The sequence below is a fragment of the Mixophyes fleayi genome, chromosome 7 (assembly GCF_038048845.1).
Source record: "Mixophyes fleayi isolate aMixFle1 chromosome 7, aMixFle1.hap1, whole genome shotgun sequence".
NCBI lineage: Eukaryota > Metazoa > Chordata > Amphibia > Anura > Limnodynastidae > Mixophyes > Mixophyes fleayi.
The window spans coordinates 33,142,365-33,168,296 of NC_134408.1; the positions used below are offsets into that span (position 1 = coordinate 33,142,365).

At 44.2% G+C, this 25,932-nt stretch overlaps 1 protein-coding gene across 1 annotated transcript in view; it reads right to left on the reverse strand.

Moving 5' to 3' along the window:
* Positions 1-12,603, reverse strand: part of LOC142097617 (cytochrome P450 2W1-like) — a 30,141-nt gene extending 17,538 nt beyond the window's left edge. Inside the window, exons 1-2 of the mRNA XM_075179622.1 lie at positions 12,390-12,603; positions 3,526-3,688 (exon numbers count right to left, since the gene is read on the reverse strand). Coding sequence (XP_075035723.1) covers positions 3,526-3,688; positions 12,390-12,575 — 349 coding nt within the window. The 5' untranslated portion in view covers positions 12,576-12,603. The remainder of the gene's footprint in view (positions 1-3,525; positions 3,689-12,389) is intronic.
* Between the last annotated feature and the right edge of the window lie 13,329 nt (positions 12,604-25,932).

Below are 25,932 nucleotides of genomic sequence, written 5' to 3' on the forward strand. Positions count from 1 at the left end.
ATCTCCGGCTCAAGACCCTGCAGTGGGCTCATTCATCCCGCATTGCCGGCCATGCTGGAATAAAGAAGACTACATCGTTGCTTTGCCGTCGCTTCTGGTGGCCTACTGTACGTGCCGATATTTGTAAATTTATTGCTTCCTGCACTACTTGTGCTCAACACAAGACTTGTAGAAGAGTCCCGGCAGGCCTTCTTCGTCCACTCCCTATCCCCGATGCTCCTTGGGAAAGTGTGGCCATGGATTTTATCACAGACCTACCCCACAGTGCAGGGTTTACCACTATCTGGGTGGTTATTGATCGATTTTCGAAGATGGCACATTTTATTCCTCTAACTGGACTGCCCACGGCCAGTCGTCTGGCAGATATCTTTATCAAGGAGATATTCAGATTACATGGTTGCCCGAAGGAGATCATTTCAGACCGTGGAGTCCAATTCACATCCCGTTTTTGGAGAACCTTTTGTAAGAAATTGAACATAGAATTGAAATTCTCTTCGGGATATCATCCTCAAACCAATGGGCAGACGGAGCGAATCAATCAGGACCTCGAGACATTTCTTCGCTGTTTTACCTCTGACAATCAGAATAAATGGTCTCAATTCCTTCCTTGGGCGGAGTTCTCCCATAACCAACACATTCATGAGTCTACCGGATTCTCCCCATTCTTTATTGTATATGGAAGTCATCCTGTGTTTCCGCATCCTTTTCCAGTGTCCTCTTCACCGGTTCCAGCCGTAGATACTCTTTATCGGGAGTTTTCTCTCATTTGGGCTAAGACTAAGATGGCTTTACTCAAGGCTACTCAGCATCACAAAATCTTTGCAGATCGTCATCGAAGGGCCACTCCTCTCTTAAAGGTGGGAGACCAAGTATGGCTATCCACCCGGGACCTAAGACTAAAAGTTCCTTCCATTAAGATGGCTCCTCGATTTATTGGTCCGTACACCATCATGCAAGTAATTAATCCTGTATGCTTTAAATTGAAACTTCCTCCTTCTCTGAGATGTCATAATACTTTTCATGTCTCATTACTACGACCAGTGGTACTCAATAAATTCTATCGACCTCCCTGTCGTACCCCACCAAAACCATTCTTCGTGGCAAACAGCAATTTCTTGTCCATTGGAAAGGATTTGGCCCAGAGGAGAGATCATGGGTGGACAAGCAGGACCTTCACGCTCCTAGAATTCTTAAAAGGTTCCTTCAAACAGGAGGAAGAAGAGGAGGGTATACTGTCAGGCGCCGTTCCGCACGGCCGCCTGTCTGCTGACGCATCACTTCCGGATCCCCCTGCCGTCCGACCTCTGGGTGTGATGACGCGCCCCGTTGCTAGGCAACGGGACGCTATGAAGGATTCCCGGCGGCAGGTATGACAGCGCTGCAGCGCTGATTCTGATTGGGTTACCACAGTATTTAAACCTCTTCCTGCCCTCTCACCAGTGCCAGAGTATCAGGTCTTCCTGCCTCCAGCGTTTGTGTATACCAGTTGCTGTATTCGTTCCTGACTATCCTCGTGCTGCTTGTGACCTTTTGACCCGGACCGTTTGACCACCCCTATTTGGATTCTGCCTTTGTACTATTCTCCCTGAAAGTTACTGACCCGGCTTGCCTCACCATTCTTCTGGATTTCCCTTTGTACCTCTTCTACCTGAACGTTGCTGACCCGGCCTGTCTGACACCTCCTTGTATCTCGCTGTGAACTCTAGGAAGGACCGCGACCTGCGTGTCCCTGCAGCGGAGTCCATACTTCCTTGCGGGGGTTCCTGGTGAATACCAGGGGCACGTTAGACTCCGCGCCTTCCTCTGAGTTGCGCCAACAACAGCAGGTACCCACTATCAGTCGTGACAGACATGACGGGTTGTTTATGAAAATTGAGCCATAGGTAACCGTACAAAAGGTGGTGTCGCTCATAACAACTAATAATTTTTCTAGTATAGTTTAGAAAAAGAGTCAAACTTGAATCAAATGTTGCTGGTTACTGTAGCAATACGTGGCCTCTCCCCCTTCCGGAAAGGTCATCGGGATAGCTGTAGGAAGTGAGGTACGGGCCTCGCGAGATTTGACCGTGATGACGTGGACAGTAAGCAGGACTTAGCAGTGCGGCACAAAAGCCCCATCGCCAAAGACAGGGGTATCAGGTGGGAGCTAGAGTTTATAAAGACTCTGGCTCCCTATCCTTTCAGGTAGCGGTCATTTTAATAGCTGGGACATGGAGGAGGGTGGATCCGGGTCCCCGGTTAGATGGGGTGCTCAGCATTTGCCATGAGGGCACTGCTTATTAATCCCTTAATTAATAATCCTTATTAATTAAGGGGAGATAGCCCTAATTTATTGAGCAACTGAGTGGTGTGGTGACAGGGGGGGTTAAAGGCCCCAATAATGTATGAGCCCCAGAGAGGGATAGATGCAGCAGGGGGATCCCCACCTTTATGGGTACCCCGAAGAACCACCAGTGCATGAGGAATGGAGGAGTGCATGAGAGCTGCTCTTGGACAGGAGAGGAAGAGTCCACAACAGCAATGGTCTTAAAGATTGGAGGGACTATGGATTACATTGCCTGGAGATAGACATGGATGGACTGAGAGACCCTTGGAGAGGGGTGATTAAGGTTTGGCTGAATCCACATGTGATTAGAGAAGACACTGTGCAGAGCCCCCCCAGATGCAACATGGCTGGCTGTAGCTGAATTTTGGTGAGGAGGTTCCGCCTGTAAGAGACCCCCCTGGAAAAGTACCCCCGATACTGTGAGTGGGGGTCACTGAAACTAAGATTCAAGTGGTGTGGAAACGAATAAGCAAAGGAGGTTAAATCCCTGGCCATTGAAGTGTTTAAGAGGTCTACCTGAGTATTGAATGGCCCTGTAATCACACAAGGAACTGCAGAAAGCTCCCCAAGTATTGAGAGGTCTCTGGTTATAGGGATAACATTTGCAAGTGAAGTATGGCCATTAAGCAGTGGGGTTGGAGTAAGAGGCTCCCTGTGTGGGATGGGGTGAACCGTGGCAAGAAGAATCCCTGGATAGTGAGACGTAGTCAATCCTTGTTGAAATGTGAGCATGAACCTATGAAGTATTGTTGGATTGCTCGAGCAAGAAGGACTGCATGTAGTTGCAGCTTAGGCCACCAGGGGGACCCTTCACAACTGCATTGTTTCTGCATATAATCATCATCTTCATTTATTTATATAGCGCCAACATATTCCGTAGCGCTTTACAATTGGGGACAAACATAGTAAACTAATAAACAAACTGGGTAAAACAGACAAAGAGGTGAGAAGGCCCTGCTCGCAAGCTTACAATCTATGTGACAATGGGAGTTTGACACATGAGGTTAAGTCTACATTTGCAGTCGGCTCAGCCAGACTGCAAAGGTAAAAGTGACTCATAAGCTAAATGATCCTGTCACACAACAATGTTGGTCAACGGGTGGTAATAGGGTAAAAGGGTACTTATGAAACATTTCACATAAATGTTCCCCGAGGTGTACTAAAGGCAAAAATACTAATCTCTTAAATGATTACTCTACCATGGTTATGCTGAAAGATATCAGTAATAGGGATCGGTGCACGTTCTCCAAAGTCATAGTTAGCTTTCACCAGGGCTTCTTTATTGGCTTCATATCCAACCAGAACCACAGCTTTTATAGATCCAAAATGGAAAGTGAAGAATGTGCCATATTTTTTTGCAAGCTGGAATACAGTTTTAATAATATTTTAGCTGAGCTAACACATTATTCAGAGAAACAGACAAAATTCTAGTATCACAACAAGGCAAAAATAACATAATGATACCATAGAGAAAGTATCACCTGTGATGGAAGCAGGCTGCAGGGTAATGAATAATCTCATTATATTGTGTGTATGCCCTCACTCAGCACGACTTCTCCTCCGGCAACACCACTAAGCTTTATGCAGCCACCCAAAGGCAAATATGGAGGAATGATTGGTTATGTACCTCTCTTTCCCCCATATTTGCCTTGATACATAGTTCCTTAGGCTGGGTACACACTACTGTTTTTTCACCCAATTATAGTGCCAATCACACGATAAACGACTGTTGGGTCCGATACTGCATTAGTGTGTACGCTCCCACTATCATAAATAGCTGATGATGATGATGATGATCATCATGTTTTATAGTTCCAAAGTACATTGTGTTTGATTTGATTTTATAACCGGACTAAAAATTTCTATAAATGATGAAACGATGTTGGGCAAATTCTACAGTGTGTATGCACTTAGGACCAGCAGTGTCCATAGATCTCTATGGAGTGTGTAGTCTCACAATCTTATCAGCTGATTGTTATGACAGATGAAGAACACAGATCTGATTGTAAATCTTGTTAAACGTGTACACATGAATCGGCTGCTGATCAGGGCTTTCAGTCGTTGGTAAAATCATTAACAATATTGCATTGGGAGAAAGTTTCTGTAGTCTGTACCCAGCCATAGAATATATCATTTTATCCTATAAACCTAGATAATGTTAACAATAGGCATATGTTTGTTTTACATTCTTATACTGTCTGAGTGCCCACCACAGCTACTGGAAGACTATTCCATGGAGCTTTCAGTCATTCGATAAAAAGTTCTAATGTTACGTTTCAGGTTTCCTTCTTCCAATTTCAAATGTGATTATATCACTTCCATTCATTCCCACCTCTAAGGTGTACATCTGTTCAGCTCTTAAACTTTCCAAAGACAAAAAGTACCTACTTTGCTTATCTGATTGATTAGTCAGCCTGCTTGCCCCCCATTATCCACTCTGCCAGGTTTAAAAGTATATTTCATGATGAAACACAGCTGAATAAGTGACAGCAAAACAGACATCAATTTTTGCTGTCAAATGTAAGAAAATATATTTTTTGTAGATTGACAAACTTGCTTTGCATTTGCATTAACAGTTTAGAACTTTTTGCAGATTTTTAATGTTCGAAAATGGAATTATTCCTTGTTCAAAGTTAATCACATCAAATAAATTATTAAAGGTAATGCATGTAGGCACCAACACACTGCACTGTCTGTACACATACTAGATGGAAATTGAGTTCACAGCATACAGAGTATATAGTACTTCCTTGCTGGCTTATCAGTTTAATTAAAACCTATAAAACAAATGTGATGTGTAGCTGGTGCTTGTATTCATTGTAGAACTGTAAAATGAACTCTATAATATTCCATGTGTAAGGAGCACAAATTAGGCAGTGCTGGATAGTTAGCATAGAAATCACACAAATATAAATTAAACGAGTAAAAATTATAAATCATACAAGAACAAATATAGGTACAAATTCCATAAATAGAAATTAAACAAAAAACAAAAAAAAAAAATCACACAAATACAAGTTAAACATAGGAGGTGCAGACATGAGACATAGGATAGAGAGGCTCCTGGTCTTGAGAGCTTACAGTCCACAGAAAGCAGAGACAGTTGGAGCTAATGGGACATAATTGGATGTGGCAGGTAAAGCCTCTAGACTTTAAAGGGAGTAGCCTAGTAGGAATAGTGAACAGGTGGATTTTTAGAGAGTGCTTGAAAGATTGGACACTGAGCAAGAGTCTGGTCAAGTGAGACAGGGAGTTCCATAAGTGAGGAGCAGCAAGGGAGAAATCTAGAAAGTAGGAGTGAGAGGTTGTTATTAGAGGGGAGCAGAGGCGTAGGTCAGAGACGGAACAGAGAGGTCGAGCCAGGATATACCTTGTGATGTGAGTGAAGTAGTTTGCAGAGTGTGGCAGCAGATGGGAGAAAAGCATTAGCCTCACCGATGCATTCAGGACAAATTTAGGTCTAGATTTACTAACAGGCGTGATGCATGCATCGCCGCGGTTTTCCGGCGGGTTTGCATTGCAAACAGCCGGATTTACTAATGGGCGCATTTCATGTTCAATTTGAAACCGCCGGCGATGTCACGGCGGGATGTAATGCTCAAAGCCGCCGGCGGCTTTGAATAGAACATGGCGCTTTTGCTTTAAATGACGGCGCTTTCGTGTGAAGGCGGTTTTTTTGAAAATTACACCTGTCTCATGGCCTGTTACTATTGGCTATTTTCAAAGTCAGGAGATTTGACATCACAAGCCCTATATAAACCACTGGCCTGACACTTTTTCTTTGATAGGGGTTTGAGGAGTTTTGTGAGAGGAGTTTGGAGGATTGTGGTTTGGTGACAGTTGGTGAGAGTTGGAGTTTGGTGGATTGGTGGAGCGATATCTGATTGAAGTGTGAGTAGTCCTGTGGTATTTTTCTGTGTTGTACATTTATTTTCTGTCTTGTATTTTTTGTATTTGACTTGTCCTTTGTCTGTGTTACTTGTGTGTGACTGTGTTGAGAGTGTGTCTGTAGTTAGTGTAGTTTGTCCTTTGTGTTTGTAAGTCTTTCTGTGTTTTGTGTGGTTAACATTTATTTGTGAACATGTCCAGAGAGAGGAGGGGAGCAGAGGCTGAAGAGAGGGAGATGGAGGTTGAGGGGGCAGAGGAGGGAGAGGAAGAGTTTGAGGAGACAGGAGAGGGCAGGAAGACTAAATCAGGGAGAAATGTCAGATTCTCCCATGATGAAAATTGTGTGCTGGTGCACAATATCATTCCCTGCTATGAGGTCATCTTGGGGAACCTGGCAGCCCGGACTCCGCTAAGGCGGCGCCACCAATTGTGGGCTAGAGTGTGCGATGCTGTTAACGCGGTGGGCCCACTAAAGAGGACAGTGGCGCACTGCCGCAAGCGGTTTTCCGATATTAAAAGGAGGCTGAAAGAGAAGATGGCCCAGGAAAAGAGGGCAACAAGGCGCACGGGTGGTGGCCCCCCTCTTCGTATTGAGTACACAACGTACTAGGAGGAGCTGCGCCAGATATTGCCGGCAGAGATTGTCGAGGGGATAAACGTCCAAGACACGGATTCGCCCTCTTTTGGCCAAGTAATTGGCGAGTTTTTTCGTTTTTTTACCCTAACAGTATTTTAAATGCTTTTTTCTTTTTCAAGTGTATTTTTTACTCTATTAGTTTGTAAAGGTTTTTTTTTTTGTTTTTTTTTAAAAACTGTTTTTTTTATGCTTTTTCAAATACATCCAGATTCGCCAGGACCGCAGTTCAGTCCCAGTCCGAGACCTACACCTCCACCTTCAGTGAGAGATTCAGGCACAGACGAGCAAGCAGGTGCGTGATTTCTGTTTAGGAGAGAAATAATGGAGTTAATAGATTTTCTGTGCAAATGTTGCTGTCAATTTTTTTTTTTTTTTTTTTTTTTATGGTTTGCAATGAGAACTTAGGGCTACATTTACTAAACTGAGATGTTGCCTATAGCAACCAATCATAATATACCTTTACTTTATGTATTGCATTCAACAAAATGACAGCTACAATCTGATTGATTGCTATAGGCAACATCTCCACATTTGCAACCACGCAGTTTACTCAAAATACCCCAGCATGTACTACACAGAGGGAGTACTAAAATAGTATTAGTTTACCCCAAAGCACGGTCTAGCAGAATTTGGCTGACTAAATCCTCATATTTGTAGGTTAAAAATACTTTGCTTTTTTACCCCCCTCAGCCATACATAGTCAAAATGATAATGGGTATTAAAAGGATAAAAAGTGCATCCTTAAGCAGGTAGCATAGGACAAGAAATCAGGTATGCAAACATTGTGAAACAATCTGTAGTTGCTAAAGATTATTCTTTCTTATCCAGTGTTCAGAATGCAATATACAAACATATTATATCCTATATACTTACCGTCATTTTTCATACACAGGGCCCTCTTCATACCAGGCACCTCAGGCGGAGTCCCTGCAAATGTCCCCTGAGCCAGATGAGCAAACGATAATCACCCTGGAAACAGTGGATGCCCCTGTGTCTGGTTTCCAGGATGTTGCACCTGGCCCTGCTGAAGCCCCAGCACACCAACAACCTGCACCGCAAAGTATGGACCCAGCCAGAGAAATGGCGCTGTCTATTGGCGCTTTCCAGCAGCAGCAAACATTCTTCATGGAGAGCCAAACTTGCCACATGTCCCAAATTGCGGCCCAGTTGAGGCGGATACACCGCACAAATAGCCAAATCCCTGCTGCAATCAACCGTCTGGCTAATGCATGGGAACAATGAAATCTGCAGATGGCCCAAATGACTGGGGCTGTGGAGGCATTACAATCCTCCGTTCGCGAGGGGAATGCGAACGTGACCCGGCTGGCAGGGCAACTACAGCACAAACTCATTGCCCGCACCTTTTTCATCGGCCACCACCAGTACCGCTAGTACGCCAAGCAGATCGGCACAGAGCACTCCTCCAAGGAGAGGTGCTCGCACCAGGGATGGGCAAGGGAGAGGAGAGAGTGGGGCAAGACATAGCGATATGCCAGCAAAAAGGCGTCGTTAGCGCTAAACCATTCTTATTACCTAATGTTTTGTTCATTTTGTGTAAGCATTATACTTTATTATTTATTGTGTTGTACTGCAATAAATGCAGTTAAATTTCTATGGTGTCAGTGTTTCTTTTCTGCTAATTAAACAAGAGTATACTGATGTTTAAAAAAACTATGCACTCAAATCACTTACACATTGACCTCTGACTGTCACTTTCCAGGGATGTTCATATTTACCACATGAGGAGTACACACTATCCTCTTTTTAAAGGTTCCAATGTACAAAACAATTGAAATAAAAAAAAACATTGCACTCACATCAAACACATTTGAAAAGACATGAGAAAAAGAAACAAAAAAAAACACTGCAATTACAAGACACTGGCCTTTTAACATATACAATCCCAAAGGAACAATCTTTGTACATGAAATGGCCCTTTCCCTTCTGTTCTGATTGACCAAATACCTGAAACAGCACACTGTTTGAACAATCTCGCCACTCACAAGCAGCGCTTTCATTTTGGTCTTTTGAATGGCGGTTTTCCGGCGGCTTATAAACCCCCTTATAGTAAATCCGGCTGTTTGTATGTTGAACATTGTTGAAACCGTCATGGCGCTTCATACAGAGTCGGGTTTGAAAACATCATTTCTAGCCGTTTGGACGGCGGGTTTAGCCTTAGTAAATCCGGCGATGGCTAAACCGCCGCCGGATTTACAAACACGCCTGATAGTAAATCTAGCCCTTAGAGTGGAAAGGTGGACGAGGGGAAGTATTATAAGTATACATGGGATTTTAGCTCCAAAAGTATAACTGAGGATTATACCTTATACCATAGTGAATATAGCACAAATATGCTGTGCGAGTGATTGTTAATAAATTAATAAATAATATGGACATTAAATCTGCACATTTGCTATAAAGTCAATTTCTGTCTGCCATGTTAAAAACTGCCACAAGATGGCAGTGAATAACCAAAGTGACACGTTAAAGTGTAGATTTGCAGAAATAGTGTTGTCACATTTTTTTTGATTAACAGGTTGATTTGCTAGACAGCTAATCTATTAAAGCGAAATCGACTTATATTTCAGTTTTCCAAACCTAACCCCAAAAATCGCCAGACATCACAAAATTACTGCAATCACACATTCCTCACTGTTCTGTATAAAACAACATAATCTATGAAAGACTACATTTTATTCAACAAATGTGATGTTATAAATGAGTGGGATGTCTGGAAAAGGGGAAATAGCACTTTCAAACTATGTTATACATTAGACAATCACTAAGACGACTTTTACTCCTACAGCCTATTCAGAGTCGGACTGGCCCGCCGGTGGACCGGACTATCCACCGGTAGGCCCCGACCCTGAATCGCTCCCCTCTTCGTTGGTGGGGGGAGCACTGAATGCCGGGCGTGACGTCATCACGCCCGACGTTCATTTAGGAGCGCCGGCAAGACAGAGGAGAAGAAAAGGAAGAAGCAGATAGAAAAGGTAAGTGATAGGGGAGCATGGAACAGAAATAGGAGTATGGAACAGAGAAGGGGGAACATGGAACAGAAATAGGAGTATGGAACAGAGAAGGGGGAACATGGAACAGAGAAGGGGGAGCATGGAACAGAAATAGGAGTATGGAACAGAGAAGGGGGAGCATGGAACAGAAATAGGAGTATGGAACAGAAATAGGAGCATGGAACAGAGAAGGGGGAGCATGGAACAGAAATAGGAGTATGGAACAGAGAAGGGGGAACATGGAACATAAATAGGAGTATGGAACAGAGAAGGGGGAACATGGAACAGAGAAGGGGGAGCATGGAACAGAAATAGGAGTATGGAACAGAGAAGGGGGAGCATGGAACAGAAATAGGAGCATGGAACAGAGAAGGGGGAGCATGGAACAGAAATAGGAGTATGGAACAGAGAAGGGGGGACATGGAACAGAGAAGGGGGAGCATGGCAGAGTGAAGGGGGAGCATGGCAGAGTGAAGGGGGAGCACAGACAGTATGGCAGTGTGTGAAGGGGAGCCAGGAGAAGGGGGGAGCAAAAGCAGCATGGAGGGTGCAGTGTGATTATAAGGAGGCACATCATGGTGATGAAGGGGCGCAGTAATGTGTGTGTGATGGCACAACGGGCTTGTGGCAATGCAATGTGTGTGTGTGGTAGGTGGTGGCTAAATAATGGGTGCTATTTTCTTTGTAGGGTGAAGATGGGGCAATTTAATTTTATAGTGGGGACTATTAATTTAAGATGGGGTGGTTTGGGTGCTATTAATTGAATGTGGGGCTGAGTTTGAGGAGCATGAGGTATATTTATTAAATGTGAATATGAATTATTTAATGGCAGTGACGGTTGCAGGAAATAGGTATATTTATTATATGTAAATGTGATTAATTTATTGCAGGGTCTGTCTGTTGGGAGGGAAATAGGTTTATTAAATGGGAATACTATTACTTTTATGTTGTGGCTGGAGGAAGTCCTAAGTATTAAATGTGGGTCCTATTGGTTTAACGCCGGGGCTGGTTGGAATTTTCTAAATGTACCCATTATTTTTTCCAAATAGGACCCCTCAACATTCCAGGATCCAGACAAGCCGCAGCTAAAGAAACCAGCAGCCACAGGTGGTGACAAGAACAGGTAGGACAGTCTGTCAAATGTTCTGAGTCTAGTGCAGGCTTGGCTAACCTGTGGCACTCCAGGTTTTGTGAAACTACAAGTCCCAGCATACCCTTCCAGCAATAGGCTGCTATATATTGGTAAAGCATGCTGAGGCTTGTAGTTTCACAACACCTGGAGTGCCACAGGTTAGTCAAGCCTGGTCTAGTGGGATAATCCCGATTTTTGGTGACTGTTCTGCCCAATCAAAGGTGCAGATCAAGACTGTACTCTTTATACACACTGCATTCTTTATATACTACACTATTGTGCTAGCTGTCCTTTGTGGGCTGACCACTCCCCCTCTAGTGTCTGGTCTCGCCTCTTTGATGGTTGGCCACACCCCCTCTGGTGGGCCCCTAGCATTGCTGTCCCCTGGTGGGCCCTTCATGCCCCAGTCCGACACTGAGCCTATTATACTTTTTATAGATGTGCCTAAGACAATGTGCACTTGGAGGATAGGTAATTCTGTCTCCCTATGTCACATATTTCACAGGGTGAATGGAGGGGAGACAGAAGCTTACTTCATCACTATGGAGAGATACTATTGAATTGCACAGCTAACTTTGCAAAGCAAATGATGGAAGAGAAGCGACATCAGCATGAGACCAGATTCCTTTCCTAGATTTTGCTTTACTTGTATCCTTGCAGTGAACAACAGATCAAGGAAAGGGAATGTAGAGAAAATTCTACTTGCCTGGTTAGCCTATAAAAAATGTATACAATCTATGAGTAGGCAATCTGCCATGCTGATGGATCTAACAATGATAAAAGTGCCAATGTTTTATCTGTTTTAGCATACACTACGCTTTTTTTTTACATTTAGTGATACACTTGGGTGAACAGAGATTGGCTTATAGCAGTGGATACCAAACTTTCTTAGTTCAAGGCACCCTTAGGGTCTCCATAATTTTATCAGGGCACCCCTAAGCCAAAGTAATTACCAAGTAGTCCCCTGCCTTGTTTACCAACGGTCCTCCTGACCACGGCACACCAGGGAGCGGCGGCGCACAGTTTGGGAACCACTGGCTTATGGGATAGGTATCAATGAGCCCTGATGTACGTAAAAACTGTTTTTTGCACCCTGAGAAATTGATGTAACCAGCAAGAGTCACATATTTCTATTGAGGCCTATGGAGAGTTTTCAGTCAGTGACTAAACTTCTGAATGGCGAAGAAATAAACAAATTACAAGAATAAGAAGGCAATAGAGACCAAAGAGATATGGTATACATTAAACTATTCATTGGTTTTCAAATGCAGATAATTAAAAAAAGTAAACACTGTCAATGCATTATCAAAGAATATGGTATTTAAGGTGGAACACTGTCATACACAGCCACTACCCCTACTGCACAACACTTATTTAAAGCAAAGTCTATTTTACCTTCATAAAAGTGAAATCTTGTCTGTCTATATCCAGAATATGCAAGTTCCCAATAATAGGCAGTGGGGTTGGTCCTGGAGGAAATTTGTAGATCGTTTTTTTAGAGAAGCTCATCAGGAGCTTTACACACATCATAACGAGGGTGCACAGCAGGAATAGTGTCACTGCCTCTGAATAGACAGCCATGATTGGGTTGTTTATTGCAGTACAAGCTAAGTCGTTGGCAGAATAAGTCCCTCTATATATGCTGCGCTGCAACAAGCCTGTGCCAATCAGCAACCCAAACCCCACCCAGGTCAAACACAATTTCTTCACAACAGTTTTTTCATTTAATTCTTTCTTCAAATATTAAAAGATGATTAAACAGAGTTGATTGGCAAGTTCCACATTGAACCAGATTTTTCAATGTACATATCATTCAGCAATTACGTAACACATACTTGGCACAAAATTGGATTTTGTAAGACTTTGTGGCTCAATATAAAATTTCCACTGATGCATTGATATGTACATTACTTATGTGAAATAAAATTAATCTTTTATAGCAGCAAATTATATTTTGTGGCATTAAACTTAGTGTGAAGGGCTAAACATTTACAGTCGTTTGTGCAACAACATTAAATTTCGAATTTTGCTTCATTTTTGTAGACAATATATTGTGCAAACCCAAGAGGATTTTGGAAAAATCGTGCCTTGTATTAAGTTTGCCCTTTATCCTACACACAATGGAAGCAGCCATTTTGTTGGCTGAACCAATATTCATAGGAATGCAGTCTATCGATTCACTAGAAATTAGAAACATCACAGAGGGTGAAGCTCAGAATGTTCCATGTTCTCCCTCTATCCCACTCCTGTCACTAACATATTTCCTGCTCACAGCTGTTTAGTCAGATAGCAGCCGGCTCTTACTCCTCCTCAGCTCCTCTTTCATTCCACAGTGAACTACCACCACGCAGCCCATAGCCCCGTGTGAACCAATCAGACGTCACTCTGTGTATTCTCCGATTGGATAGCATGACATGTGCATGCCATCCAATCAGAGTATACTCATAGAATACACAGTGTCTCCTCTGAGATTTGTGTAGTTGCCACCATAATGGGCTCTGCATGTAAATCCAGCCACCAAAGAGTGGTCTGTTTTATAGTTACCAGATGATGGGCTTGCCTAAACTGTCTAGGTCACACCTATAATATGGCTTAACCATGCCCAAAAAATTGTAGAAGCCAGTTCTGTGAAGGTCCAATTAAGAATCGTGAATTTCAGCAGGCATGTTGGAGGAATGAGATTTCTGGAAGCAAAAATTAAACATTGGAGGCTACTGTAATAGCCAGACCATCCTATTTTTTTCAGTGAATTAATGAAGTATTTAATGAATTAAGTACATGAATAAACTAGGATGGGATATGTGTGTAGACATCAGTGTTGCTTGTGTGGTCATATTTATAACTAGAACTCAATATTGCCTAAATAAAAATGTTTACTAAGGTAATGCATTTTATTTTTCCAACAGGATAATATCAGGCAAGGTGTGACAGGTAACATTTCACATAGCACATAAACACATAATAAAAATAAGTCCTGTATGCCTCTCTGACAATAACTCAGTTTAGAGCCTCTATCAGTGTGGGTCTCCTAACATATAGACACACTGGAACTGTTATGACATAGAAACAAGAAAATAAAAAAATAGAAGTAAGATGGTCGCCTACAGCGCCAGCATTACAACTGCACTTAAAATATCGAATGAGGTACATCATTAACTCTTTAGTGTTTTAACATTTCCTGGTGGAACTGCATTGAGCTGATCTCTGGATATAAATGAGACACACCCTCTTCCTCATTGGATGATAACTATGAGGAGCGGCTGTGTTTAATTTAAATTGGATTAAGCACCTGCATAATAATTACCTGCAGTGATGCTGCTGGCCGCTGCTCCTAAATGTCAGTGATAGGTTGGGAATGTGGATTTGGGCTGTGTGCCCTACTCCCAACCTATCACTAACACAGAGGATATTTGCTGCCTGACACTACCTGAGGAGGGGGGAGGGGGCATTTCTGAAGAGATAGATAGATGCAGCTTCAGCCACCACATATAGTCTCTGGTGACCCAAACCTCAAACCTGGCACACCAGACAGACCCCCAACCTGCAATAGTGCCCCTGCAACGCTGAGCACCGTTCAAGGAATTCTAACTTATAAGCCGAGATAGGTGAGAGGGATAATACATAACTTTATCTATCTGTCCACAGACGAGGATAACTACAAATATATATATATATATACACGCAGCCCCCAGTCACTGTTTGTAATATTGAGGTGCACAGTTTAGGCAGTGCACCTCCTCTGATGTGGATGTAGATGACCAGAGAGTCCCAGCACATGCAGGTTATTTTTATAGAGTCTCTGTGAAGATGTTGGGACACAGGTGATGTAACTGGGTGGTGCAGTGCAATAAGATGTCTCAATAATGCGGGCACCAGGCCATCTCTATTTTGCAAGATATACTCTTTAATTATACTCTTCTACTCTCCAGCACATTCTTAAACTGTTGCAGTTGATAGATCTAAAATTCTGACCCAAGTCTGCCTGTGGTGTCAAGTATATCTGGAAGCGCTTCAATCAGCTGGAGAGAATTGACACAGACCAAGTTCTGTATACAAGGAATATTCTCTAGTTTATTGATACAAAAGATACAAGTTTTTATAGCCTACTGAATAAATGAATCCTACGTCATATGCATACAATTCTATACCATTAGTCTATGAGAGGCACTACTGATTAACTTTCTCACATTTTCTTGTATTTTTCTCCCCCTTCTAAGGACAGATGAGCCTATTGTTTTTTATCTCAAGGGGAGTTGAAGATATGCTATGTGCAACATCATGGGCACAGCTGCCATACTACGAGCTGGATATCAAAATGTTCATTGTTTCATACCTTGATACATTTATTTTGGTGTTCTCTATTAGTTCAACTTCAAGGCCATAGGCCCACATATTGCAAGACTGTAAGTCAGCAGAAAAATGAATAATCTCTTCTAGAAAATAATATTTCTATGCAAGTTACAATAAAATGGCTGAACAAAAACCTTATGAGGCCTTAACAAAAAATCATATTTAACATTTCCCATCTTTTATTCAATTTTCGGCCCTTTCTCCTCCTACCTACCTAATCCTATCTATAGAACCACATTCTTAATAAGCAGGTATGTATACACATGTAGAAGGCCACATGCATAGAGTTGGTCCCCTAAGGAATCTGTCAACTCGTCCCCCACTATTGATAAGCCTGTGATCCCCCCTGTCCTAACTTGATTTATGAGGAGATGCAATTTGGCAAATGTCCATGTCTAGAAAAGATGGTTTCTTAAAAGATGGTTTCTTTAAAAGATGGTTTCTTAGTAGGTAGTTAATGAGTCTATAGTAGTTCTGCAGGCCTTGCATGTCCTTTGTTCAGTCTTCAGTAGTTTCTTGTTGCAAACTGTGCAGTTATTTGGCTTTGCTAGTCCAAATAATTCATGACACTCATCGTCTTGTCAGGTTTCAGAAGTAATTTCTGTGATCATCAGAGGTTCGGGATTTTCAGTGGTTTCCTTTTTGGAGAGACAACAATCAAGTGTCAGTAACTTCTTAATCAGCAATATATTTAGTTTCATTATCACATATACGATCAACAGGATTGCAAAACCATTTGCTACTAATGCCAATATTTCCAATATCCAACATGAATCATTACTGACAACTTTACCAGTGAGGTTATGTATCTACACAAAGGCATTTTCAGAGTTTACTCTACTATGAGTGCAAATTGTTGAGCACTCCTTCCCATATGTTTCTCACAGTGGCATAGGCAATTTGTCACTTATCTGTCTGTTTCATACTGGGTTAGGGAGGCATTGATCCCTACTTTAGTCACAATTATTCTGGCAAGACATATCAATACCATGAGACAATCATTTCTATTTATCAGAACAAGACTCCCCTGATTTGAAGACTTTGCAGTGTGATGCGTGAATCCAGGTGTTCTTTACGGCTACATGGATAGAATATCAATGGGGCATTCACATTTGAAATTAGTTCGCAATTTTCTCTCACAGCAGTGTTCCCCTCCTCTGCGGGGGTAATATCTCTCAACCTTCCACCTTCCTCTGTGCGGGTAATATCTCTCACCCCTCCTCTGTGAGGTAATATCTCTCTTCCCTCCTCTGTGGGGGTAATATCTGTCTCCCCTCCTTTGCAGGGGTAATATCTCTCTCCCCTCCTCTGTGGGGGGGGGGGGGGGGGATAATATCTCTCTCCCCTTCTCTGTGGGGGTAATATCTCTCTCCCCTCCTCTGTGAGGGTAATATCTCTCACCCCTCCTCTGTGGGGGTAATATCTCTCTCCCCTCCTCTGCAGGGGTAATATCCCTCTCCCCTCCTCTGCAGGGGTAATATCTCTCTCCCCTCCTCTGTGGGGGTAATATCTCTCACCCCTCCTCTGTGGGGGTAATATCTCTCTCCCCTCCTCTGCAGGGGTAATATCCCTCTCCCCTCCTCTGCAGGGGTAATATCTCTCTCCCCTCCTCTGTGGGGGTAATATCTCTCTCCCCTCCTCTGTGGGGGTAATATCTCTCTCCCCTCCTCTGTGAGGGTAATATCTCTCACCCCTCCTCTGTGGGGGTAATATCTCTCTCCCCTCCTCTGCAGGGGTAATATCCCTCTCCCCTCCTCTGCAGGGGTAATATCTCTCTCCCCTCCTCTGCAGGGGTAATATCTCTCTCCCCTCCTCTGCAGGGGTAATATATCTCACCCCTCCTCTGTGGGGGTATTATCTCACTCCCCTCCTCTGTGAGGTAATATCTCTCACCCCTTCTCTGTGAGGTAATATCTCTCTCCCCTACTCTGCAGGGGTAATATCTCTCTTCCCTCCTCTGCAGGGGTAATATCTCTCTCCCCTCCTCTGCAGGGGTAATATCTCTCACCCCTCCTCTGCAGGGGTAATATCTCTCCCCTCCTCTGTGGGGGTAATATCTCTCACCCCTCCTCTGTGGGGGTAATATCTCTCACCTGTTCTCTGCGGGGGTAATATCTCTCTTCCGTCCTCTGCAGGGGTAATATCTCTCTGCTCTCCTCTGCAGGGTAATATCTCTCTCCCCTCCTCTGTGGGGGTAATATCTCTCACCCCTCCTCTGTGGGGGTAATATCTCTCACCCCTCCTCTGTGGGGGTAATATCTCTCACCCCTCCTCTGTGGGGGTAATATCTCTCACCCCTCCTCTGCAGGGGTAATATCCCTCTCCCCTCCTCTGCAGGGGTAATATCTCTCTCCCCTCCTCTGCAGGGGTAATATCTCTCTCCCCTCCTCTGCAGGGGTAATATATCTCACCCCTCCTCTGTGGGGGTATTATCTCACTCCCCTCCTCTGTGAGGTAATATCTCTCACCCCTTCTCTGTGAGGTAATATCTCACCCCACTTGTGCGGGGGTAATATATCTCTCCCCTCCTCTGTGGGGTAATATCTCTCACCCCTCCTCTGCAGGGGTAATATCTCTCTTCCCTCCTCTGCAGGGGTAATATCTCTCTCCCCTCCTCTGCAGGGGTAATATCTCTCCCCTCCTCTGTGGGGGTAATATCTCTCACCCCTCCTCTGTGGGGGTAATATCTCTCACTTGTTCTCTGCGGGGGTAATATCTCTCTTCCATCCTCTGCAGGGGTAATATCTCTCTCCCCTCCTCTGCAGGGGTAATATCTTTCTCTCCTCCTCTGTGGGGGTAATATCTCTCACCCCTCCTCTGTGGGGGTAATATCTCTCACCCCTCCTCTGCAGGGGTAATATCCCTCTCCCCTCCTCTGCAGGGGTAATATCTCTCTCCCGTCCTCTGCAGGGGTAATATCTCTCTCCCCTCCTCTGCAGGGGTAATATCTCTCTCCCCTCCTCTGCAGCGGTAATATCTCTCACCCCTCCTCTGTGGGGGTAATATCTCTCACCCCTACTCTGTGGGGGTAATATCTCTCACCCCTACTCTATGGGGGTAATATCTCTCACACCTCCTCTGCGGGGGTAATATCTCTCACCCCTCTTCTGCAGGGGTAATATCTCTCATCCCTCCTCTGTGGGGGTAATATCTCTCACCCCTCCTCTGTGGGGGTAATATCTCTCACCCCTCCTCTGTGGGGGTAATATCTCTCACACCTCCTCTGTGGGGGTAATATCTCTCATCCCTCCTCTGTGGGGGTAATATCTCTCTTCCATCCTCTGCAGGGGTAATATCTCTCTCCCCTCCTCTGTGGGGGTAATATCTCTCACCCCTCTTCTGCAGGGGTAATATCTCTCACCCTTCCTCTGTGGGGGTAATATCTCTCCCCTCCTCTGCAGGGGTAATATCTCTCACCCCTCCTCTATGGGGGTAATATCTCTCACCCCTCCTCTGTGGGGGTAATATCTCTCATCCCTCCTCTGTGGGGGTAATATCTCTCTTCCATCCTCTGCAGGGGTAATATCTCTCTCCCCTCCTCTGCAGGGGTAATATCTTTCTCTCCTCCTCTGTGGGGGTAATATCTCTCACCCCTCCTCTGTGGGGGTAATATCTCTCACCCCTCCTCTGCAGGGGTAATATCCCTCTCCCCTCCTCTGCAGGGGTAATATCTCTCTCCCGTCCTCTGCAGGGGTAATATCTCTCTCCCCTCCTCTGCAGGGGTAATATCTCTCTCCCCTCCTCTGCAGCGGTAATATCTCTCACCCCTCCTCTGTGGGGGTAATATCTCTCACCCCTACTCTGTGGGGGTAATATCTCTCACCCCTACTCTATGGGGGTAATATCTCTCACACCTCCTCTGCGGGGGTAATATCTCTCACCCCTCTTCTGCAGGGGTAATATCTCTCACCCCTCCTCTATGGGGGTAATATCTCTCACCCCTCCTCTGTGGGGGTAATATCTCTCATCCCTCCTCTGTGGGGGTAATATCTCTCACCCCTCCTCTGTGGGGGTAATATCTCTCACCCCTCCTCTGTGGGGGTAATATCTCTCACACCTCCTCTGTGGGGGTAATATCTCTCACCCCTACTCTGTGGGGGTAATATCTCTCACACCTCCTCTGTGGGGGTAATATCTCTCACCCCTCTTCTGCAGGGGTAATATCTCTCACCCTTCCTCTGTGGGGGTAATATCTCTCCCCTCCTCTGCAGGGGTAATATCTCTCACCCCTCCTCTATGGGGGTAATATCTCTCACCCCTCCTCTGTGGGGGTAATATCTCTCATCCCTCCTCTGTGGGGGTAATATCTCTCACCCCTCCTCTGTGGGGGTAATATCTCTCACCCCTCCTCTGTGGGGGTAATATCTCTCACACCTCCTCTGTGGGGGTAATATCTCTCTCCCCTCCTCTGTGGGGGTAATATCTCTCTTCCCTCCTCTGTGGGGGTAATATCTCTCACCCCTCCTCTGTGGGGGTAACATCTCTCCCCTCCTCTGTGGGGGTAATATCTCTCTTCCCTCCTCTGCGGGGGTAATATCCCTCACCCCTCCTCTGTGGGGGTAATATCTCTCACCCCTCCTCTGTGGGGGTAATATCTCTCACCCCTCCTCTGTGGGGGTAATATCTCTCACCCCTCCTCTGTGGGGGTAATATCTCTCACCCCTCCTCTGCAGGGGTAATATCCCTCTCCCCTCCTCTGCAGGGGTAATATCTCTCTCCCCTCCTCTGCAGGGGTAATATCTCTCTCCCCTCCTCTGCAGGGGTAATATATCTCACCCCTCCTCTGTGGGGGTATTATCTCACTCCCCTCCTCTGTGGGGGTAATATCTCTCACACCTCCTCTGCAGGGGTAATATCTCTCTCCCCTCCTCTGCAGGGGTAATATCTCTCTCCCCTCCTCTGCAGGGGTAATATATCTCACCCCTCCTCTGTGGGGGTATTATCTCACTCCCCTCCTCTGTGGGGGTAATATCTCACTCCCCTCCTCTGTGAGGTAATATCTCTCACCCCTCCTCTGTGGGGGTAATATCTCTCACCCCTCCTCTGTGAGGTAATATCTCTCACCCCTCCTCTGTGGGGGTAATATCTCTCTCCCCTCCTCTGCAGGGGTAATATCTCTCACCCCTCCTCTGCAGGGGTAATATCTCTCACCCCTACTCTGTGGGGGTAATATCTCTCACCCCTCCTCTGCAGGGGTAATATCTCTCACCCCTACTCTGTGGGGGTAATATCTCTCTCCCCTCCTCTGCAGGGGTAATATCCCTCTCCCCTCCTCTGCAGGGGTAATATCTCTCACCCCTCCTCTGTGGGGGTAATATCTCTCACCCCTCCTCTGTGGGGGTAATATCTCTCACCCCTCCTCTGTGGGGGTAATATCTCTCACCCCTCCTCTATGGGGGTAATATCTCTCACCCCTCCTCTGTGGGGGTAATATCTCTCACCCCTCCTCTGTGGGGGTAATATCTCTCACCCCTCCTCTGTGGGGGTAATATCTCTCATCCCTCCTCTGCGGGGGTAATATCTCTCACCCCTCCTCTGTGGGGGTAATATCTCTCACCCCTCCTCTGTGGGGGTAATATCTCTCACCCCTCCTCTGTGGGGGTAATATCTCTCACCCCTCCTCTGTGGGGGTAATATCTCTCATCCCTCCTCTGTGGGGGTAATATCTCTCATCCCTCCTCTGCGGGGGTAATATCTCTCACCCCTCCTCTGTGGGGGTAATATCTCTCACCCCTCCTCTGTGGGGGTAATATCTCTCATCCCTCCTCTGCAGGGGTAATATCTCTCACCCCTCCTCTGTGGGGGTAATATCTCTCACCCCTCCTCTGTGGGGGTAATATCTCTCACCCCTCCTCTGTGGGGGTAATATCTCTCACCCCTCCTCTGTGGGGGTAATATCTCTCTCCCCTCCTCTGTGGGGGTAATATCTCTCATCCCTCCTCTGTGGGGGTAATATCTCTCACCCCTCCTCTGTGGGGGTAATATCTCTCACCCCTCCTCTGTGGGGGTAATATCTCTCACCCCTCCTCTGTGGGGGTAATATCTCTCACCCCTCCTCTGTGGGGGTAATATCTCTCATCCCTCCTCTGTGGGGGTAATATCTCTCATCCCTCCTCTGCGGGGGTAATATCTCTCACCCCTCCTCTGTGGGGGTAATATCTCTCACCCCTCCTCTGTGGGGGTAATATCTCTCATCCCTCCTCTGCAGGGGTAATATCTCTCACCCCTCCTCTGTGGGGGTAATATCTCTCACCCCTCCTCTGTGGGGGTAATATCTCTCATCCCTCCTCTGTGGGATAATATCTCTCACCCCTCCTCTGTGGGGGTAATATCTCTCACCCCTCCTCTGTGGGGGTAATATCTCTCACCCCTCCTCTGTGGGGGTAATATCTCTCACCCTTCAATATTTGTTCCATCTCCTTTCTATCATTCTGTCACTTTCTGAGGTAATTTATCACTGAAATCTGCCCCATCCTCCTAGTATTATGTGTGTCTACAAGATGTGGCCCCAGGACGTCCTCCCCTCTGTCCTGGGGCCCTGGCTGTCCCTCTCCAAACAGGGTCTGATCCCCTCACCTCATACCAGCCTGATGTTGCTAAGCAACGTTCCTGCTGTGTCTCCTCTGGGTCTTAGTGCTGGTCCACGCTCCACACATTTAGTCACTGAGAGGTGTGAACAACAACACCTGAGGGGGTATTACATATATATATATATATATATATATTCAAGAAAATAGAGAGGACCCGCTCTACTGGATTATTCTTTATTTATAATCCAGTTCCTTTACATTGTAGTCGACGTTACGGTCTCACATCCACCTTTTTCAAGACAGATTTACATAGAACAGCAGACAAGCAGACAAAACAAGCCCAAAGGAGGATTTGCTTGAATATGTGAGTGCAGTCTTTTCCAATAATTATCTATACTATTGATATCAACCCTGGTGGGATTTGGATATCATATTTACGTGACCCATCGATTTATTTAAAGAAAGTAAAGACATTTATCTATATATGATTGTTAGATGTGAAAACCATTGGAACAGTGAAAGGACTAAAAGAACTGTTTTTATGGACAATACTTGTGAATATTGGGGGATATAAAGACTTATCTTGTCTTATTTAGCCAAAACTTCTACAAATAAGATCTATATGAGAATATCAGGTGATCTACTATAACAAATGTTCTTTGGCTCTATGGACATACTATTAAGTTCCATAAATATGGGAGGATCTAAAGCAATTACAATTAGCAACAGAGCTCTTCTCTTTGGGTGTTACCTATATAACGCAGTAGAATTTGCCTGCAAATTCTACAGACAAGCCTGCTTGTCTTCCTCTTCATCAGTGACTCTTAGCAATTGAGCATTCATCCACCCAAACATTATTAGTGCAAATTAGGAAAAATACAGTTTAATCCCTGCTAGGCCCTCCACCATCCTTTGCATGTTAATAGTAGGATTGGTTGGAGTTATGGGCAAGGTCACAAATTTTTGGGTCAAATCTTTCAAACCAGCCCAGATGTCAAACTGTTGTGGTCTGCCACCTGCGTCATCCCTGCTTGTGTTTGGAAAGTGCAAATTGGTGCCAGAACCTCATGTGCCAGAACTGTTGCCACTGGTGCCACTGGTGCTGTATCACCGGCTACACTCGGGCTGTTCAGGCAGACATCATCAGAAATGCGGAAAGGGCCCTTCTTTACGGGTACACTATCAGAATGGTCACGATTACACATACCACTCGTGGATGGACTCTCGTCAGGGATTGGTGTCATTTCTGATTCTGAGCATACATTTTTCTCTAATGCCTTACTGTTTTCTTGCAGCTCGGCTTTCACACGCAACAGTACTTGTGCACCACTTTTGGACTCCATATTACTTGGTCTTGCTTGCTCACGAGTGACCTTACAAGAAGAAGGCTCAGTAACATTTTTAGATCTGGCAGTAATAGAGAAAGGCGAAGGCCTAATTCTTTCTTTGCCACTGCGTGTGTAGAATGGCATGTTGGCAATTTTTGTTTTATCAGCAGTTAACTTTTCCTCAGTTACAGTTCTTTTTCGCTTCAACACGGTAAAAAAAAAATTGGGATGTGTTTTTTTCCCTGATTTAAAAAGACAATGTACTTTTTCATAGGCTTTACCAGATGACGTACTGGGAACACTACCATCAGGACTGGTGCCAGCACCTGCTTGCTGATCTTGCTCATATGTGGACTGCTGTGAATCCATTTTAATGAGACCCAAAGCACTTGTAGTGCAAATTCAGAAGGATATAGTGCTTGTATATAATTATTTGAACACCAGAAAAATTGTTTGTTCACACAGGGGAATACGGGAGACCCCAAAACACTTGTAGTGCAAAATATGAAATATATAGTGCTGCTAGAAAATACTTTCAGCACCAGAAAAATTGTTTTTTCACACAGGGGAATATGGGAGACCCCAAAACACTTGTAGTGCAAAATATGCTTTGAATCCATTTTAATGAGCCCACATATTAAATATATAGTGCTGCTAGATAAGCCTTTTTGCAGCCAGAAAAATTATTGTTTCACAATGGGGGATATGGGACACCCCAAAGCACTTGTAGTGCAAAATATTCAATAAATAGTGCTGCTAAATATGATTTTTTGCAGCCAGAAAAATGATTGTTTCATACTTGGGAATATGGGACACCCCAAAGCACTTGTAGTGCAAAATATTCAATAAATAGTGCTGCTAAATATGACTTTTTGCAGCCAGAAAATTATTGTTTCACACTGGGGAATATGGGACACCCCAAAGCACTTGTAGTGCAAAATATTCAATAGATAGTGCTGCTAGATATGACTTTTTGCAGCCAGAAAAATTGTTGTTTCACATTGGGGTATATGAGGCACCCCAAAGCCCTTCTAGTGCAAAATATTCAAAAAAATGCCTCCTCTATCCTTCTCTCTTCCTGCTCTTACAATTGATAATAGAATTGCTAGCAGAATTTCAATAATAATTGAAAGAATAAGGTATACAATAATTGCTGTGTCCCTGCTCTAATACAGGCTGTGACCTAACCCTGCTCTCTCCCTCTGTCAAATGGCGATGGATTGCTGTAGAGGCGGGTATTTATGCATTTCAAATATCGTGAGAACCGAGTTCCTAGATCCGACGATGTCACAATAACGTTTTGCCTCGATTTCAAATCCGAATGGGTGGGAGATTACCGAGCCTACTCGGCTCGGTATTCGGATAGGCAAAGTTCGGACGGGTTCGGATCTCGGGGAACCAAACCCGCCCATCTCTACTATTAAGTTCCATAAATATGGGAGGATCTAAAGCCTTCTTTGAGTAAAAATATTACATTTCATAAATAAGATGCAACTGATGATAACTCGTGACTTATCATGATAAATGGTTTTTGATTTTCTAGATGTAACTCCAATTATTGAGTATATTGGAAGACATAAAGTCCATTTTTTGTTATAACAGTATATGCTACACATGACCATACATGATAATATATGTTACATATGTGGATAAATGATATTTGAATCTTTGGATGTACCGTTAGCATAAGTAAATTGGCTTTTGGACCTTTTATACCTTATAAACGGGGATAAGTACCAACCTTTGTTTCAGCATGCACAATAGAATTATTATGGATGATTTAGACACTAGATCAGTGGTTCCCAAACTTTTGCAGTTCGCGGCACCCTTAGAGTCTCCATAATTTTTTCAAGGCACCCCTCCAAAATAATTATCGAGCAGTCCCGTTTTATAAGCAGTCAAAAAAACGTAAAAAGTATATAGGTCAGGACAGAGATACTTATTTAGTTGTATGCAAAAATAACACACATAAATCCAAGGGAAAAGAATATTTTTATGCATATTTTTTTCAATTTTATTTCTGTCAAAGAATAATTTACAGCTAACTCACTCTGTGCCCCCTCTGCATCTCCACATACTCTGTGCCCCCTCTGATATGATATTATATGATGTATAATGAGTGGTAAATGAGTGGTAAAAAAAATATTCTAAATAAATAATATCAATACAATAAGGGTCACACTGGCTGCTGCACTTATCTGAATGAATAAATATAAACCTAAAAACTGTGGAATCTGGCGCAAATAGGACGGTATTTGACAATAAGGTACTTCAGTATCTCTAGATGCCTAGTTGACGTTAAACAGACAAATGGGATATGAACATATGTAATATTCACAATGGCAGTTTTTGATGTCCAAATTTTCCAATCCACCAAATAGTCTCAATTCAAACAAAATTGATCGCGAGGTATCCCTTCCTCAATTCCTCCCGAATCACGTATATGTATATATATCGGATGACAAAAAAGACAAATATCTCCAATGGTGCAGTAGTCCAATTAAACCGTATAGTGTACACAGAGTAAAGATCTACTTACATCTTGCAAGAATATCTATGCATATAAAGGTTTCTTTCGCACGCTGACTGTCAACTGTCTCCTCTCATCTCCCCTGATTAAACATGTATACCGTATTTCCCCATGTATAAGACGCACCTTTTCCCCCAAAATTTTGGGTCTAAAAACTGGGTGCGTCTTATACAGGGGTAGTAGCGCTTACCCTGTCAGAT